Source organism: Lonchura striata, chromosome 22, assembly GCF_046129695.1.
Source record: "Lonchura striata isolate bLonStr1 chromosome 22, bLonStr1.mat, whole genome shotgun sequence".
NCBI lineage: Eukaryota > Metazoa > Chordata > Aves > Passeriformes > Estrildidae > Lonchura > Lonchura striata.
This window is the reverse complement of record NC_134624.1, coordinates 185,454-202,773: the sequence shown is the minus strand read 5'-3', so window position 1 is coordinate 202,773 and position 17,320 is coordinate 185,454. Positions and strand designations below refer to the sequence as shown.

General features: G+C 47.8%; 1 protein-coding gene across 2 annotated transcripts; it reads left to right on the top strand.

The window, feature by feature from the left end:
* The first annotated feature begins 308 nt into the window (after nucleotides 1–308).
* MIGA2 (mitoguardin 2) lies at nucleotides 309–16,381 on the top strand. Of its 2 annotated transcripts, none has more exons than XM_021551367.2 (16): nucleotides 309–405; nucleotides 1,534–1,776; nucleotides 2,416–2,626; nucleotides 3,411–3,523; nucleotides 5,501–5,612; nucleotides 6,093–6,232; nucleotides 7,708–7,825; nucleotides 7,993–8,093; nucleotides 8,528–8,643; nucleotides 9,067–9,139; nucleotides 9,346–9,432; nucleotides 9,607–9,705; nucleotides 10,057–10,191; nucleotides 10,905–10,958; nucleotides 11,915–12,031; nucleotides 12,162–16,381. In XM_021551367.2, the coding sequence occupies exons 2-16, from the start codon at nucleotides 1,681–1,683 to the stop codon at nucleotides 12,363–12,365; spliced, it is 1,776 nt and encodes a 591-aa protein (XP_021407042.1). In that variant the 5' UTR covers nucleotides 309–405; nucleotides 1,534–1,680; the 3' UTR covers nucleotides 12,366–16,381. The 2 variants fall into 2 exon arrangements, with proteins under 2 accessions (XP_021407042.1, XP_021407043.1); XM_021551368.2 differs by lacking the exon at nucleotides 309–405 and adding an exon at nucleotides 470–547.
* The last annotated feature ends 939 nt before the right edge of the window (nucleotides 16,382–17,320 follow it).

Sequence of the window (17,320 nt, the reverse complement as noted above, 5' to 3'; positions counted from 1 at the left end):
GGGTGACACCTGCCCCGCGCCTCTTAAAGGGGCCACGGCTTCTTAGTGGGTCCGCGCGTTCCGGCAGCGCCTCGGCGGGCGGGGCCGCGGGCGGCGGGCGCGGCCCCTTTAAGCGCGGCGGCGGCGGCGGAGGGAGCTGTCAGCGCTCGCCAATAGGAACTCGCGCCGCGCTCCCCACCTCTTCTCTGCGCCACATCCCCGAGCCGGGCGCGTTCCGATTGGCGCGGCGGCGGGCGGCTCTCCGCGCTGATTGGCTGGAATGGGAGCGGGGGCAGGATCTCCGCTTGGCCCCGCCCCCGGCGGGGTGGGCTGCGGCGCGGGGGAAGGAGACGCTGCCCTTCCGCGGCCATGGCGCGCGGCGCGGAGAGACGGCGCCGAGCGGGGCCGCGCGCCCCCCCCGCCGCGGTGAGTGGTGCCGCCCGCGCCCGCTCGCTGCGGCCGGGCCCGCCGGGCCGCACCATCGTTAGTGGGGGGGGAGCGCCGAGCCGCGGACCCCGGCTGAAGCCGGTGATGGGGGTGGGAGGCGCGGCGGGTGCGGGACCTCCAGGTGCGCGGGCGGCGGGGATGCCCGCGGGGTGAATGCATGCGGGGGGCCGGGGGTCGGCAGGGCTGCGAGGCGCCCGAGGGCGCGGGGGGATGCTCAGGGGTGCGGGGGATGCTGCGGGGCTGCGGGAGCGCTTTCTGCAGGGCCCAGGTGCTGCAGTGCAGGTGCGGGGGGTCCCGTGGGACGCTCCCCGCCGGGCCGGGGGGCTGAACCCCACGGCGGGCAGGGCTGGGGGAGATGGCAAACAGAGGGGCTGCCTTGGTACCTCGGTGCCTGTACTCCCTGTCCCGGTATGGTAACCCCAGGCTGCTTTCTGCGCCCAAAATTCCCGGCACTTTGCTCTTCTCGTCCTGCCGTGGCCAGGACGTTGTGTTTAACCTTGTGGGGAGAGCCCATGTGCGGTGTCTGCGGGCTCCCACTGCCCGGAGAACATTCCCTGCGGTGCCGGGGCAGTGGGTGCGGGGAGGCGTCAGGCGGGGCAGGGCTTTGTCACCGCGTTCTGGGGTCACACATCAGTGCCTTCTGTCGCTCCGTCCTTGACCTGAGCACATCCCTCCTGCCCAGCCCCGCTGGCAGCGCTGAAACCTCCTGGGCAAACCCCCTTTGGTTGGTGGCTCTTGAGCAGGGCTGTGATGCACAGAAAACTGTGTGAAAGCAGTTTTGGCAGTGAAAATGTGTGTATGGTTATTTGGGATAATTGGGATTTTTTTTATATGGGGACTGCAAACAAAATCCCTCCAATCATGTGCAGCCAGGTCTGGTACATGTAGAAATCTCTGGGAGCTGTCAAATCCCAGGGTGCTGCTGCTGTAGAGCAGTTTGGGAATCTGTCCCCGTGGTTAGTAGGACAAACAAAGGAATTGCTGCTGGTGGTGAGAAGATATTTTACATTCGCTGCTCCAAGTGACATAAAGTGTGTTTTGTAAAGTGCAGGAAGGAGCAGGGCGGGTGTTCCCCTCACTCACCTGATTTCCCCCCTCTTCCCACAGGAGGAGGATTGTTGGATGAAGGCCAACTCCAGGACTCTGAGCCAGATGTCAGAGAAAAGTTGGATTCTTTTGTGAGCAGCTCACACAGCATCCACAAGTGCCCTTCCCCATTGTGGCTCCTGAAGGTGCCAGGATCCTGCTGCAGACATGGCATTCAGAAGGACAGAGGGGATGTCCATCATGCAGGCCTTGGCCATGACCGTGGCAGAGATCCCCGTGTTTGTTTACACGACCTTTGGGCAGGTACAAGGAGCAGGAAGGGTTTTCCTGTCACATTCCTTGGGCTGACTCTGTGGGGCTGACTGTGTGAGATGGAGGCACAGTGGGGTGGTGCTGGGGTTCCTGGGCAGTTTGAGGGATTGGAGGACTTGCAGGGGGAGTTTGGGGTGGTGGAAGAGAGTTGTTCTGAGTGGGCTTGGAGAGGAGAGAAAAGCACTTCCCACATCCCTCCCTGGGAGAATATCCATGTTCAGTCTTTCTCTTCATCAAAGGCTCTAAAAAAAGACTTGTCTTTCAAAGAACAGTAATATGTTCCCCACTTGTAGTGATGCAGCACTCGGAGCAGTAAAGCTCAACTTCACACCAATGTTTCAGAGCTGAATTTGGGTAACCTGCATTGCATCTGTCCCAGGCTGTGTGCAGATTTTGCAGTATGTTTTGGAAATGAGGATCGAGACCCAAGTTCTCCAGGTCCTGTCAAAATGATGCTCCACAGTCTCTTTGCTGCTACGTCTTAGTTGTGTAGCAGAGGGCGTGTTTTATGGGTGGCAGGGTAAAACCAAGGTGTTTCATGTTTAACACTGTTTTAAAAATTTAAAAAAACCCAAAAAACTGTGGAATTGGTTTTTCATTGTTGCTCTTCCATTTCTTTTGTGTTTACAGTCTGTCTTCTCTCAGCTGCGGCTCTCTCCAGGCCTGCGCAAGGTGCTGTTTGCCACGGCTCTGGGGACGGTGGCCTTGGCTCTTGCAGCTCATCAGCTGAAGCGGCGGCGCCGCCGAAAGAAGCAAATTGCTCCGGACAAGTGTGGCTTTAAACCAGGAGGGATCACAGTGCCCATCCTGCCAACCAGGAGGGTCTCCTCCGTGAAGAAAGGTTGGCCTCGCAAAAAGGGAAAAATCCCCAAGGAGGTTGTACAGGGAGCGATGGGGAGGGGAGAGCAAAGCCATTTTGTGTAGGGCTCTGATGCGGAACGAAGTGGGAATTCTGAAGAGCAGTGCCATGAGCTTGGGGTTTGGAGAGCAATGGGAGAGACTGTGAGCTCACAGTCTTGGGAACAAAAGGTGTGCTGATGTTTTCCCCGGGGTTTGTAGTTCCCATCCCATTTTCTGTAGGCTGCCCCAATAATAATGACCCGGGCATGCAGTGACCTGCGTGCATTGATCTCATGATGTCAGTGCTCAGCTGAGGGAAAGGGAGGGTGGCCTGAGCCAGGCTGAGCAGTTGGGACTGTCCATCCTGCTCTGTGGTGACTCCCAGACCTTGGGCAGCTTCCTCACCACTTGTACTGATTTTAGGGGTAAGACTGATCCAGACCCTCAGCAAAGCACTTGAGGGATTAAGCATTTGTTTGGTGAAACATGAAAATCAAGGGAGCTGTGTCCGTGTTCTGCCTGTCCTGAGGGAAGGTGGAGGAGTTTTTGCTTGATTGTTTCCACTTGCCTCTTGCTGTCCATAAGCAGTGAATACATTCCTCAGCCTCAGATCCCCACTGACACCAGTCTCAGAGCAGACAGGAGTTCTATGGCTTATTTCTAGGTATTGGATACTGCTTTGCCCATTCACAGTTACACCAGACAAGGTGATGTTCCCCTCCCTATTCCCTGCTGCAGTCACCTGTGCCTAAAATCCTGTTTTTTTGTGACCTTCCCAACTGCAGGATACTCCAGCAGGAGAGTCCAGAGCCCTGGCAGCAAGAGCAATGACACGCTCAGCGGGATTTCCTCCATTGAGCCCAGCAAACATTCCAGTTCCTCCCACAGCCTTGCCTCGGTAAGGACCTTGTTAGCAGGGCTGGGAGATGTCAGAGCATGATCTGTCACAAGATCATCAAGTCCTTGGGCTTGTGCTGGCCCACAGAGCAGAGCAGATTGCAGGATAATTGTAGGGCAGGTTCTGATGTTAACCTCGTACTGAGTGTCTGGAGTTCCCTGTGAGCAGCATTTTTTTGTGGCCAGGAGCTCCAGGGTTCCTTGGCCAGTTCTTTGGCCAAGGAGGAGTCTCAGGAGGGATTTCCCTGTGGGACATGGCCATGATTCCTTGGAGCTCTCTGTTTCTGGGTCTCACAGCAATAGGTCTCACAATTTGCTTCCCTCTGTGATGGGAGTTTGGTGGCCCAGCAGCCCCTCCCTTCTGTGTTGGGGCTGCTCACATCTTGCTTTCTTCTTAAAACCAAATTAGCTACCAAAATCTGATAGCTCTGTTCAGAAGACAGCACAGGGTGAGAACACAACCCACTCATTCTACCTCCTCCAAAGCCAAAAAAGCTGCCTATGAGTACAGGTATTTCAAGCTTAACCAGGTGGAAGAAGCCATAAGTGCTTATAGCCACCTTTAGTGAGACCAAAACTGGAAGCATTTGTGTCTTCAAGACCTGTTTCACATCCCCATTGCTCAGAGCTAAGGTTCTGTTGGAGCAGGGGGGGACACAGATGAACCTCTGTGAGTTGCTGCAAAGCCATCCCTGTCATCGCCCAGGCTCAGAGGCTGCTTGGGAATGCTGGGCCAAGGAGAGGGGAAAAATCACCCCTTTGAAAGGAGCTGTTGGGTTCCAGCACTCCTCAGCGCATGCTGGTGTTGCTGTTTTTAGTACAGCTAAAGCACCAGGAGTTGCCAGAATCCGTGCTGGCCGAAGTGTGTCTCCAGCAGGCGGCAGTGCTGGCACGGCGCTGGGAGGCACAGCATTCCCTGGGGAACTGGGCTGGGATGTGTCCATGAGCACCAGGCTGTGGCCAGCTCGTTCCCCTCCACAGGGACTCACATCCATGTAATTCCCCCATGGTTTCTCAATTCACACAGATGCTGTCCAGGTTTTGTATCACTGAAGTTCTATTTCTCTTTAAATAAAAAGCAATCCATAAATAAATACCTTTTTCCACTGCTGATGCCTGGGTGGGGATATCCCCACAGAGAGGCATCTGTTTCTGTACAGATGAGCTGACCCTGTACTTACAGTTTTTATATTACTTGGTGGAAAAAACCAGCTCATCCTCTGCACAGCTGCAGGTTTTGCCTGTGCTCTCATTTGCTTCCTGGGCTCCTCTTTGCCATCCAGTAAGTAATTTGGCAGCAGTGAACTGATGATTTGCAGTTCAAGACCTCAAGGTGATTTATTAACACTCCACAGGGATTGATCACTGGAGGCAGGACAGGAATTCATCTGTCAGCTGATTATTGTAGCTTTTTTTTAGTACCAGGCTCATGTTTGGACATCCTTCTGTAAGCCACGGGAAAACACTGGTCACTGATAGTGTTTAATCCAGCACTTTATTGGGTCAGACTTTAGAAGACATCGATGCCCTGGTGTGAAATTGGACAAAGCTGAACTGACACTGCTGTGTGGATTGTCAAGCTCAGCCCTCCCAGGAGAGGGTCTGGTTACAAAGAGGAGAGTGAGGATTTCCCCTTGCCCTCTGGGGAATCCTCAGCTGTGCTTTTTCTGGGAAACTGTTTCTTTTGTTTGGACTGTGCTTGCTTCCTTGCCATCTCCAGTGTTTTCTGTGCAGGCAGCTGGGGCTGACACGAGCTTTCCATCAAAATCCTGATGCCTTTGTAGCAATTGCTTTGGAGCTTTCCTGGGCTGTCTCCTCCATCAGTGCTCTCCTTTCACTGCTTATTGATACAGGGGAGCACAAGGGCAGACACGGGGAAAGAAAATGCCTTTTTGCTGAGGCTGGTGGTGTTTGTTTGATCTTAGCATCTCTAAGAAAATTCAAAAGGCATTTGCTGCTCTCTGCTCCCTTCTTGCAGATGGTAGCAGTCAACTCCTCAAGTCCAGTACCCCCAGGGATGTGGGAGGCCCAGGCAATGGGAGATACTGGAGCCATTGGTGATTCCAGTGCAGAAAGCCTCTATGTTCAAGGTAAGCAGGCACAAGGGTAACATTGCTCTGGGGAGGGGTTGTTTATCACTGTGAGAGCAAGAAGAGGGTGAGAACTGACACAGCATCAGCAGCTCAATGTAGAGCTCTAACAGAAAGATCCTTCCATTCTCAGCTTAAGCTCAAATAAAAATCCCATTTTCTCTTACAAAAAAACCAAACCTTTTTTGTCAGTGAATAATTAACTTCCAAAATACTGTTCTTGAGCAACAAGCTCATCTTGTGCAGAGAACAGTATTTTGGCAGTAACATGGATGATACTTTACCAGTTTGGGGACGTTCTTCTTCTAATTCGTAGTAAACCATATTTAAACAGGAAAGAAATAGAATATGTTTATTCTTCATTTTGGGGAGGGATTTCCCTCTTTGCTGGATTGTCTGAGTGAGCAAAGACTCATCCTGTATCTCTTTGTTCCTGAGTGCCCTGGGACTCTCACAGCCAGTATTTGGTTGTGTTTCCAGGCATGGAGCTGTTTGAGGAGGCCCTGCAGAAATGGGAACAGGCTCTGAGCATCAGGCAGAGGGACAGTGCTTGTACCAGCACCCCTGTGCCCTGGGACAGCAGGAAACAGCAAGAGAGCATGTCTGAGAACATTTCAGAGGTAGGTCCTCACATCCTGAAAGGCCAGACTGGGTGCTGGAAGCTGTAAACAGTGGGAGGTTAAAAGGAGAGCAAATTAAGGGCAGAGTCAGGCCAGACTCTGTTTAAGAGCTGTCTGTATCTGCAGCTTCCTTATGCAGTGGGAGTGGGTGTTTTTCATTTCTTTCTCTTTTTAATACGGCTCGCCCCCTCATTCCCCAGTGTTTCCATCCACCTTCCAGCCTTGTGTCACTCACTGTCACACGTGTCCTCCCGTGGCACAGCCTGTGCTGAGAAAAGCTGTGATGAAAGCAGCACTGCTTTGGTTGGCAGTGTTGTCTCTGTAACTTTTTAATGCATTTAAAATGAAGATCTTGATGGTCACTGCCACTTCTGGGAGCTGGGTGGAGAGCAGAGCCCAGCTCTGTGTGTGTGGATGAGGAAAGCAGTGGGAATTTGGTAGGAGCTGGGTATGGCCCTGGTCCCTGCAGGGAGATGTGTACCTCACTCAGCCTCTGCAGCTACAGAAACCAGGATTTTAGGACACCCCTTGCTGTCTGGGACATGAGGACTTCACATGGAAGATCTGTGTTAAAGGAGATCTAAACTAGAATGGCTCAGTGACAACCACAAAGCCAAAAAACCTGCTGTAACTCAGGACTGTGAAAGGAGCTGAACTCCAAACTTTCCAGGAGTTCTCACTGGAAAAAAAAAAAGTGTTCCCAGCCTTTTGTAAACAGAGTCTGGTGTAGTAAGTATGTGGGACATTCATCTTTTGTGCTGGATCATATTTATCCAAGTCAAATCTGGATTCTGTTGTTGTTGGCTCTCCTTGAAGGGCCCTGTAGTATTTCTAAAACTGCCTTAAAACCAGTTGATTCATTATGAAAATAGATTCTGTGCTTCTTGTTAATGCTCCTGTCTTCTGGATGAGATACTCATGCAAACACAGAGGCACGAAGGCAAGATGCTGCTTAAGTCTTATTTTCCCCTCACCTTTTTTTTTTTTTTTCATCCTCCTGTGTTGTTTATAGCAAACTTTGCTTATACCCAGCACCTTAATCTAAATATTCAGTTGTCCAGTTCTGGATATCCTATTATATTGAACACAGGTTTCCTGATGCAATTTCTCCTGCAAGTTAGGCTAAATTCTAACTTTAGAAGAGATTTAAGTGGTGTATAACTTACTAAAATACCTGTTTTTCTGGCTGACAGGTTAAAATTCTTTAGTTCTTTCTTCCCTTTTTAATAGGAAAACAAAATTGTAAAGCTCAAAAGCCAGAGGGTTTGAGTAGGCTGTGTAGAAGCTTCCCTCCCCATCCCCATACATTATTAGCTGCATTGTAGGATTAATGGCTCCTCTCTCTTTTTATTTTTAATCATTTAATCTGCAGACTGCAAATCCCATTTTTACTGAAAATTCCCTTCCATGTTTGTGCTGTCCAATCTGTCTGTGCCCAGCTGGCTAACTAAGGGTGACATTTCTGTGTGTTCCAGGAGGAGTCCCAGAAAAGGGAGTTTGCTGAGAAGCTGGAGTCCCTCTTGCACCGAGCCTACCACCTCCAGGAAGAGTTTGGCTCCTCGCTCCCATCGGACAGCGTGCTGCTGGATCTGGGTAGGGCACCTGGCTGCAGTAAAATGCCAATTTCCTGCCTGGTTTTATGTCTTTTCTATAAGCCAGGGGAAGGAGGAGTGACAAAGTGGGCGTGGAAGAGAGCACAGGAGCTAAGAGGAATGTTGGTCCATGAACTCCAACACATGTGGCTTCTTTCTCTTCTCTAGAGAAGACTTTGATGCTTCCGTTGGCGGATGGATCATTGCGGCTGCGGACGGATGATGAGGACAGCTCCACTTCAGAGGATTCCTTCTTCTCTGCAGCAGAGGTGACTGAAGTGTCACCTGTGTGTCACAGCCCAGTGACTTGGAGGGAAGGCACAAAGGCAGCAGAGCAAAGCCAAACATAATCTTGGGAGAGGAAGATGATCAAACACAGAGCAACAATACCAGGCTGGGAGGTTCATGATGGATGTTAGGAAAGGTCTTAATGAGGGGGATGGTGCGGGCTTTTCCAACCAGCACTTCCATGTCATCTTACCTACTATAGAAAACATGCCATAACAGCTAGGAAAATGCTGTTATCTATGTAAGATGACTTGGTAGTGTAAATCTTTCCATGAAAGAGTTGTCACTGACAAACTTTGCTGAAGGTTTGCTGAAGGTTTTCTGAAGGCGGCCCACCTTGCTTGTGTGAACTGTGTATTTGCAAATATTTAACGAGCTCATTTTTTTCTTCCCATGTCTCTTGTTACCTCTACAGCTCTTTGACTCTCTCCCCTTTGAGCAAATACCATTCCACCTCTCCAAGCCAGTGGCAGCATACGAAGAAGCTCTGCAGTTGGTGAAAGAAGGGAAGGTGGCGTGCCGGACGCTGAGGTGAAGAGCCAGCTGGAGCTGTGGGACCTGGTGTCCCCTGGGGTGCTGTGAACACATCATCTGCCTTTGAGCAGCCCCACAACCAGAATAACCCATTGGGGTCATAAAATCACAGCATCCTTCATGCTGGTTCAGCCTTCCCAGGGAATTAACCCCAGATTTTAGGGACTTGCATGTTAAGAAAGAGTAATTGTCTCAGGAAATCAGTGATAGGAAGTGTGACTGTTCTGGGAGGCTGGCAAAGTCCTGTACCAGCCTGGCAGAGGTGCTCTGTTCCTACAGGGAGCTGGATAAAGGGAATGTGACTGTTCCTTTCTCCTATGCACAGACTGAGAATTTAGTTTTTTGTCTTTAGGAGACCATAGTTGTAGGAACACCAACATCAAAACTGGAATCTACACAGTTCTTCCCCTTTCCCTCTAGGACAGAGCTCCTTGGCTGCTACAGTGACCAGGATTTCCTGGCGAAGCTGCATTGTGTCAGACAGGCATTCCAGGTGAGGATGGCTCCAGGCTCCCAGGTTTCCATGGCACATGGCTGCCAGCAGCATGTTCCTGGAGACTGCATTTTGTTTCCTAGCATTGCACTGCTTCCTGTCCTTCCTGCCCCTTTTTTTTTTTTTTTTTTTTTTTTCCCAGCTTAGAATTTTCCCAGCTTAGAATGTGTAGGTGCTCACAAGAGACATCTGTGTTCCCTTTGCAGGAGCTGCTGGAGGATGAAAGCAACCAGCTGTTTTTTGGGGAGGTTGGGAAGCAGATGATGATAGGACTGATGACAAAAGCTGAAAAGGTAGGAAGTTTGTGTAACAACTAAACTGTGTTTTGAGCACAGGGATACTTGTTCTCCCATCCTAGCTCAGAGTTTTTCCAGTCTGTTGGATCTGCATGCTCGTGATTACTGTGATGTTGATGTCAGCTCAAATCCAAGTAGTTAAACTTCTGTTTTGTTTATCTGCTCTTCCAGAATCCCAAAGCTTTCCTGGAAAGCTATGAGGAGATGCTGCGTTATGCCTTGAAGCAGGAGACTTGGCCAACCACTCAGCAGGAGCTCGAGGGAAGAGGGGTTGGTAAAGACATTGTCTTTACAGAGTTGCAGAGGAGTTAGAAGATAATCCTTGCCCAGAGAGGTTGTGGAAGTGTTCAAGGGCAGGCTGGATGGGGCTTGAAGCAACCTGGTTTAGTGGAAGATGTCTCTGCCCATGGCAGGGTGGAACTGGATGGTTTTTAAGTTCCTTACAAGCCAAACCACTGTGACTGTATTACAATGCATATATAGGAATGGCCCAGGTGTGAAAGACCTGCTGTTGAAATACAATTACATGGACTTCAGCTTGTTACATCTCCTTGCTTCAAACCAAAAGAGCCTGTCTTTCTTTTTAAAACCTATTCCCTTGACTGTTCTGCTCCCTGACAGGTGGTGTGCATGAGCTTCTTTGATATTGTGCTGGACTTCATCCTCATGGATGCTTTTGAGGATCTGGAGAATCCTCCCTCCTCTGTGCTGGCTGTGCTGCGCAACCGCTGGCTGTCTGACAGCTTCAAGGAGACGGTGCGTGAGACAGGGAGTGCTGGTGTGAGTGTGAGACCAGTGCCAAGGCCAGAAAAGAGCATAACCTCATCTTCCCCAGCTCAGCTGAATTCTCTCTTTATAGTTGCCATGCTTTCCTGAAGTTCTAAACAACAGCCTTCTTGTGCGTGGAAATTGTTTACAGGAAAGCTTTCCTTATTTTGAAAGCATCTGGTTGGCAATGAGACTTATGGCTCTAGGGGCTTTTATCAGGGATGCCATGGAGATGTTAAAAGATGACAGTACCTATTTTTATGAATGAGAATAAAATGGTCAAAATGTAGGGAAAAATATGTGGGTTTTAGCGTGTAGCCATTTATTCTGGCAGTTCCTCAGCAGACTGAAGCTCAAATTGCAAAGCTTTCCTTTAGTTCTGCCTTCCAGCTGTATTTTTAAGACTGATTAGTTTGATAGATTGAGAGTAAAACAACACTTTGTAACAGCTGTCCGCTTACAGGGGATCGTGGGCTGTTGGGCAGCTATGTCAGATCATATTAACAATCTTCAAAAACCCTTTGGCTTCTCTGGAATGGATCTGAAGTGGCTAAATCTGCTTCCAGTTCACTTCAATTTTGTCATTTTAAAGACTTTTTGGGCACAAAAGGGCAGCTGATGTTTTGATGACAATGTGTTGGTAAACTTTGTGTTTTTTTAAATAATTTGAGTAACTAATGGGCTCTCTCTGTTAATTGTAGGCTCTAGCAACTGCTTGCTGGTCAGTTCTGAAAGCAAAAAGGAGGCTTCTGATGGTAAGCACAATTAATCAAAAGGGAAAGAATATAATGTATTTGAGGCTGAAAAGAGAACACAGATCTTGACAAAGTACAAAATCTTAAGTGGTAGAAGATTGAACAGAGTCATGTTCTTTGTGACACTTTAGAACCCTGGGGTCCTGCAGTCACTGCTACAGTGCTATGCCAGCATTTCATTGAATCAGTCTGAGTTTCTTCTTCCTTTTTCTTAATGTGAGGATTCAAATGACAGTATTGCCTGTCTGGAATTCCTTCTCCCTGCTCTCAATACTGTAGGAATGGCCACAGACTCTAAGCAACAAGGGACTGCTCCTGAATTGTGCTTTCCTTGCGGGCAGCAAAAGGTTCAGGCACTGCTCCACTCCCCAGTGCTGATGCTAATTAGCCATTAGTTGATGTGTTTCACTTAAATCTGTGACTTCCTGAAGTATCACAGCAGACAGTTTATGGAGCAGGGGAACAGGAAGCCACAACTTCACAACCCTGGTTCTGCCACAGGGTCTGTGGCCTCTGGCAATTTTTCAGCTCAATCCCACAGCCAGCTGGTACGACAGGGTTTGGCTCCTGAGATGGCACAGGCAGAAATGAGAGAATTGGAAGCTCTACTGGTGCTGTCATGCAGTAGCTCTGCCTTGGATATTTGCATGTCCTTTCCTGGCTTGGTCAGCAAATTATAAATAGAGGCTATAAAGGCTGGCTGGTGATTGCTTTTCATTTTCTTCTGTTCATTTTCCTCTTGAAATAGCAGTTTAGAAACATGAAGATAAAAAGCTCTAGTCATCCTTCAAGAGATCTGGAAGATAAATGTAGTTTTGCAGGAAGAGTTGTTCCAAATAGCTCTTAACTTCAGTTTCTGAAGCTTTCTGGCAGGGAAGTCGGTGGCTGATATGGAATAAGCTGCTAATTCTGTCTTGAGAGTGAAGACCAACTAATTCTGTCCTTCCCTGTGACAGGTACCAGATGGCTTTATCTCTCATTTCTACTCCGTATCGGAGCATGTCAGTCCTGTTCTAGCCTTTGGTTTTCTGGGGCCCAAGCAGCAGCTATCTGAAGTCTGCAGTTTCTTCAAGGTAAGGTGGTTTTTGTGTGCCTCATCTGTGTGGGACTCCTGTCTGCTGGCTTAAAGCTGCTGATGTGTGCTCTTGGTGGCTGGTACCGATAGCTGGAGGAGGTCTCACTGTACCCTCCCTTTTCTTGCAGCACCAGATCGTGCAGTATCTGAAGGACATGTTTGACTTCGACAATGTGAGGTACACGACCGTGCACTTGCTGGCAGAGGACATCTTGCAGCTGTCGCGGCGGCGCAGCGAGATCCTCTTAGGATATCTGGGCACCGAGACTTCCCCGGAGATGAACGGCGTGCTTCCTGGGGAAACCGAGCCGCTGAAGGAGGAGCTCATCTGATGTCAGTGGAGGAAAACACTTTTGTACAAGGACCTTTTCCTCCCAGAGATGGATAAAACTACCTGCAAAGTGCAGTGGTGGCAGCAAGACTATGCGAACACACAGCAATCTGGTGGGACCTTCTGCTTTTTGTAGCCAGTAGTGTTTGCTGGGATGGATCCAGGACCACTTGCCAACTTATGGTTTGAATTTCTTCTTTGTTCCACCTTCCTGTCATTATTATTACTTTCAATGTTTCATATATACATTGTGTCCTGAACTGCCCGGGCCCAGATTTTTGCCTAATTCTCTTGAATAGGGCAATGTATGTACCTGTTTTGCCTTTGTGTTTTCTGGGAGGTGAATCTCTGACGTTTACGATTGTGTGTGGGAACAGGAATATCGTTGGTAAATTCTCCACTTGACCATTAGCTTCTCAAGGAGGCTTTGCTTGCTTTGGGATTTTTATTACTGTTCTTCTCTGCTATGTTCCTACAAACACTAATTACTGCTGATTTGTACCTTAAGTGTGGTAACATATGCAATGTGACTAGCAAAGATTTCTTTCCTGAGGAGGAAGAAATAGTTCTGTAAAGCACTGAAGTAAAATGCAGACTTTTGTAAGTAGTCTGAAAATTGGGAAATTGGTCTGTTCCCTTGGTATTGCTGCTCTTTGGAGACCAGATGACGAGCTCTGTGTCCTGGTCATCCTTGCTTAGGAGGTTGCTGAGGTTTATGTTTGCCCCTGAGGCAGGTTAGTGTGAGAAGGGCGGGATTTGGATCCTGCCTGTGCTTGCACAAAGTCTTTGCCATCCATCAGAGTGCCTTGCTGGATTTCAGAATGAGCCAGCAGCAGCTTTTGCTGGGTAGGAGGTGTGGGGTGTGTACAAGCAGGGGGAAGGGGTAATAACGTGGTGCCTGTTGCTGTTGTGCGCAGGGTAGGGAGAGGTGTAGATGCTGGATGTGAGGTTATGTGTGTGGATAGTTGGAGAGCTGTGATCAAGTTTCTGGAGAGGAAATGAGTCTTTACAGTCTGTCAGGACTAAGAAATACAGCATAATTTTGGGTAATCATCAGATGTGTGTGTGTATGGTAGTGCTTCTCAAATGCTGTGATCCTGACTGCTCAGCCAGCACCTGGAATCTGGCTGCTTTGGGATGTGAGCTGAGCTGGATACTCGTGTAGGACAGCAGCAGTGGAGCATGCTGGACTTAGTAAATCATAAAAATCACTGAATAATAGAATATGCTGAGTTGGAAGGCACACATCAGGATTGAGCCCAACTTCTGTGTTTGTGCAGGACACCCCAACATTACCACCATGGGCTGAGGGAGTTGCCCAAACTTCTTGAAGTCTGTCAGGCTTGGTGCTGTGACTGCTTCCCTCAGGAGTCTGTTCAGTGCCCAGCCACCCTCTGGGTAGAAAACATTTTCCTGATATCCAACATGAACCTCTCCTGACTCAGCTTCATGCTATTGACTTGAGACAGTCCTGGCTTGCAGGACTGAGGTTTGCAATGATTTGCTGAGTCCTATGTGAGTACAATGCCACAGATAAAAGTAGAGATCCAGACTGTGCCTTCTTCTGTTTCAGTCCATAATACAAGTCCAAGTCCAACCCTCAGAATGAGGAGGTCTTTAGGACTTCCACAAAACCATGAGCTTCACTGTTTTTGTTCCATTCTGATTAGTTACCCCTTGTGCCTGTTCTGGGTGAAAGACACAAGGCTTACCCGGACGTATTTTTTGCAAGTGATAAAAAAACATGTAAGGATCTGGAATATGAGTGGAAAGTCAGTGTGTGGGCTTGGAGAATACAAATGCTTTCTTCCTCTTCAGACATCTAATGTGGATTCTGCTGGTAAAAGCAGGAAGGAAATAAACAGAGAAAAAAAGTAAACAGGAGGATGTAAAAGGAGCAGATAAATGTGCTGTGCCATGTGTTTCAGGGACACCCTCCCTGAGCAGGGAGGTGGGACCAGATGACCCACAGTGGTTCCTTCCAGCCTGACCCATCTGTGGTTTTGTGTTTCCTTGAAATGCTCCGGAGTTGTTTGCAGGGGGGTGTGTGTAGAGCACAGTAACATCTGGTGCTCTGTAAGCACATCTGACTGATGTGGCTTATCTGGAAACCAGATTAATGCAATAAACAGGACAATGCTGAGGCAGAAATTAGGAGCAGCTGCCCCAAGTGAGGCTGCGTGGAATAAACTGTTATGAGAAGGCTTTGAGAGACAGTGGTTGGAACTAGGAAGGGTCTTACCCCTGGTAGTGTGCAGGAAGAGAAGAAATGGAGGATGTTGTACTAGCATGACACACCTGCTACATGTAAACTATGATTTGAAAATATGGTATATTCTGAAAGCAAGTTACTTTGCCAAAAAAATAATGTTGATAGTGCTTTGTGCTTTTGTATGGCTGGTTTGGAAGAAAGTCACTTCAGCAACTTTTGTATAATGGTTAAAAAGATGCTAAAATGTGAAGATAAATATAATGAGATGGACTGTAATTCTAAACAATCAGTGCTGTTAAATTCTCGTTTTTAGTGTTGTTTTATGTGTATTTATTTTCTATTTTGAGTGTCTTTGTCCTCAGTTCTTGGGCAGCCTGCCTGTTTTGTGTACAGACAAAAACACTGGCTGCTGACTTTGGGCTTTTGCATCCTTGCACGAGAGGATACTGAAACAGGGTCCCCCGAAGCAAACATTAACTTGCACTGTGGCTTTTTAAGCTGAGAAGTTGTAAATTCTTTATCAATTGAATGAAGAAAGACTGTTTTATTACAGCTTGATGCTTTTCCTTAGCCCTTACTGCAAGTAGGTTACACAGCCCTCCCAGATAAGGTAAAGAGGAATCTGCCTTGGGAACATCCGCAGCTTTTTGAAGGTCGAGTTCTCCACCTTTTCCCACCAGCAGTGACTTGGTCCTGCACCAGCCAAGGATGTTTGCTGAGACAAACTGGTTTTATCTTTACTGGGATGGATGTTAAACTTCTCTACACCTCCCCCTCACTTCATTGCTGCTTTTTGTCCCTCCCCAGTCCGAGAGTAGCTCAAGAGGAAAGGCAGAAAGGCGTGTGCAGCCTCTGAAGGGAACTTGGAGGATCAGTGGGTTGACAGGAGCTGTTCCTGTGGAAGAAGCTTTCCCTGGCCTGAGCAGTGGTCAGGCACCTGCTGTGTTCAAGTCTTTTGGATGCAGCCCCCAGGTTGCTTGCACTGATCCCACCCAAAGCAGGGCCCAGCCCAAAAGGTGACTCTCCTACTCACCTGTATTGCAGGGTAGAGTTAAAGGGTGTGATGGAACACCTGCCTGCCCTTTGGCTTCCTGAGATCCCTAGAAAACCCCTTCCCCAGCATATTGTGTTTAGCAATGGAAATTCTTCAGTATTAGTAGCAGCTGTGTATTTGGGTAGAATCCCTTGAGATAAGACATTCACCTTTTTTTATGATGAACCCTTATTCTCAAGGGGTTAAATCATCCAGGGGTGACACTTGCAAGATTTTAACACTGATGGGGATTTAAAGTGGCTTAGCAGCAATGAAATAAAATCCCTCAATAGTGTCTGATGCTTAAACAGAATTTAAAATATGCATGACTTTCATTTTTTATGTGGAGGGTGTAACAAGCTTCACCAGAGGTTAAAGTACATCCTTGGTACTTTAGTATGTATGTAGAGACTATGCCAAATGACTCTAGGAGGGTCTTTATGGTCTTTAAAGCACATTAATAAAAAAAAATATGAGGAAAAATCTGCCTTGTATCTACAAGATCAGTGTGGCTTTGAAGAGCATGACTTGTGTTGTCTCATACAGGGAAATGAGAAAGAAGGATTTTATTTATCCCTCTTCAGTAGAACATTCCTCTGCCATATCTGAAACTAATGAATGTAAACTTGTGCCTATTTTTTTCTTGATTTCCTAAAGGTGTAAAAATCTGTTCTTGTTTTGCTTTTATCGTTTTCTTTGCAGCTAATTTTTAAAAAATATCTTTAATCTTAGGATGTGGGCATTACAAGTAAAATAAAACTTTCCCTCATGATTGTGGTTTTTGTTCCTAAATTTCCTGGAGAAACATGCTAGAAACTCAGTCTTTGGTTTCTTATTTAGGTGGCAGTTGTGGTAGCACCTCTGCTGTAGTGATAGTATCAAACAAGGCTTGCTGTTCCTAGGGCTAAAATGAGGAACTTGAAAGGTTGAAATGCAAAGTAAAAGGGTTTGATTGCATGGGGAGTCTTCCTGGGTCTGCTGAAAAGTCCACAGATGAAGTGGGCTATAAAGTAAACAGCAGAGCTCCTTGTACTTTGAGCTGTGGTTGGAAACTGGGGGGTTTCATTTTTCAGATTTTTCTGTGGTGGTTTGGCTGTGTTGGGGTGTGGTGTGAGTAGGCTGTGATGAAGAGATAACAGAAATCCCAGTGAGGAGCAAAACCTCTTAAACATTGTCCAGGATCCTGTAGCATTTACCAGCTTCCCAAACTCTGAAACCCAGACTAAAGCCTGAGGGTTAGTATCAGAGCTGCTTATCTGCTGAGCAAGGCAAGAAAATCATCTTGCTCTCCTGAAACAACCACAGTGGATTTAAATACTTTCATTTTCAAACGATAGAGAAACCAGACTGAATCAGATTGGCTGATTCTTCCACAGTGATTAAAACTTCATCCCTACGCTTAAAAATAAAAAAGTAGTTAGCATTAATGCAAGCCTGTCATGAACTCAGATATATGCAAATAAAACGTTCATGGATAGGAAAATTTTTGTCTCACGCCACACCCTGATCATTAGTTGAGAGAGTTAAGAGGAGTTTATCTCAGTTTCCATGGAGTCAGACTCCACACTCATTACAGCTCCAGAGCAGCTTTGTGCTTTCTTGTGCTGAGGCACAGAGCAAAGGCTGCTCCGTGTATTGACACTTTTTTCTCCTGTTCAGGAAGGAGTGGGTGACTACAGCAATGAAGCCCACAATTTTCAGTACTTGTCAT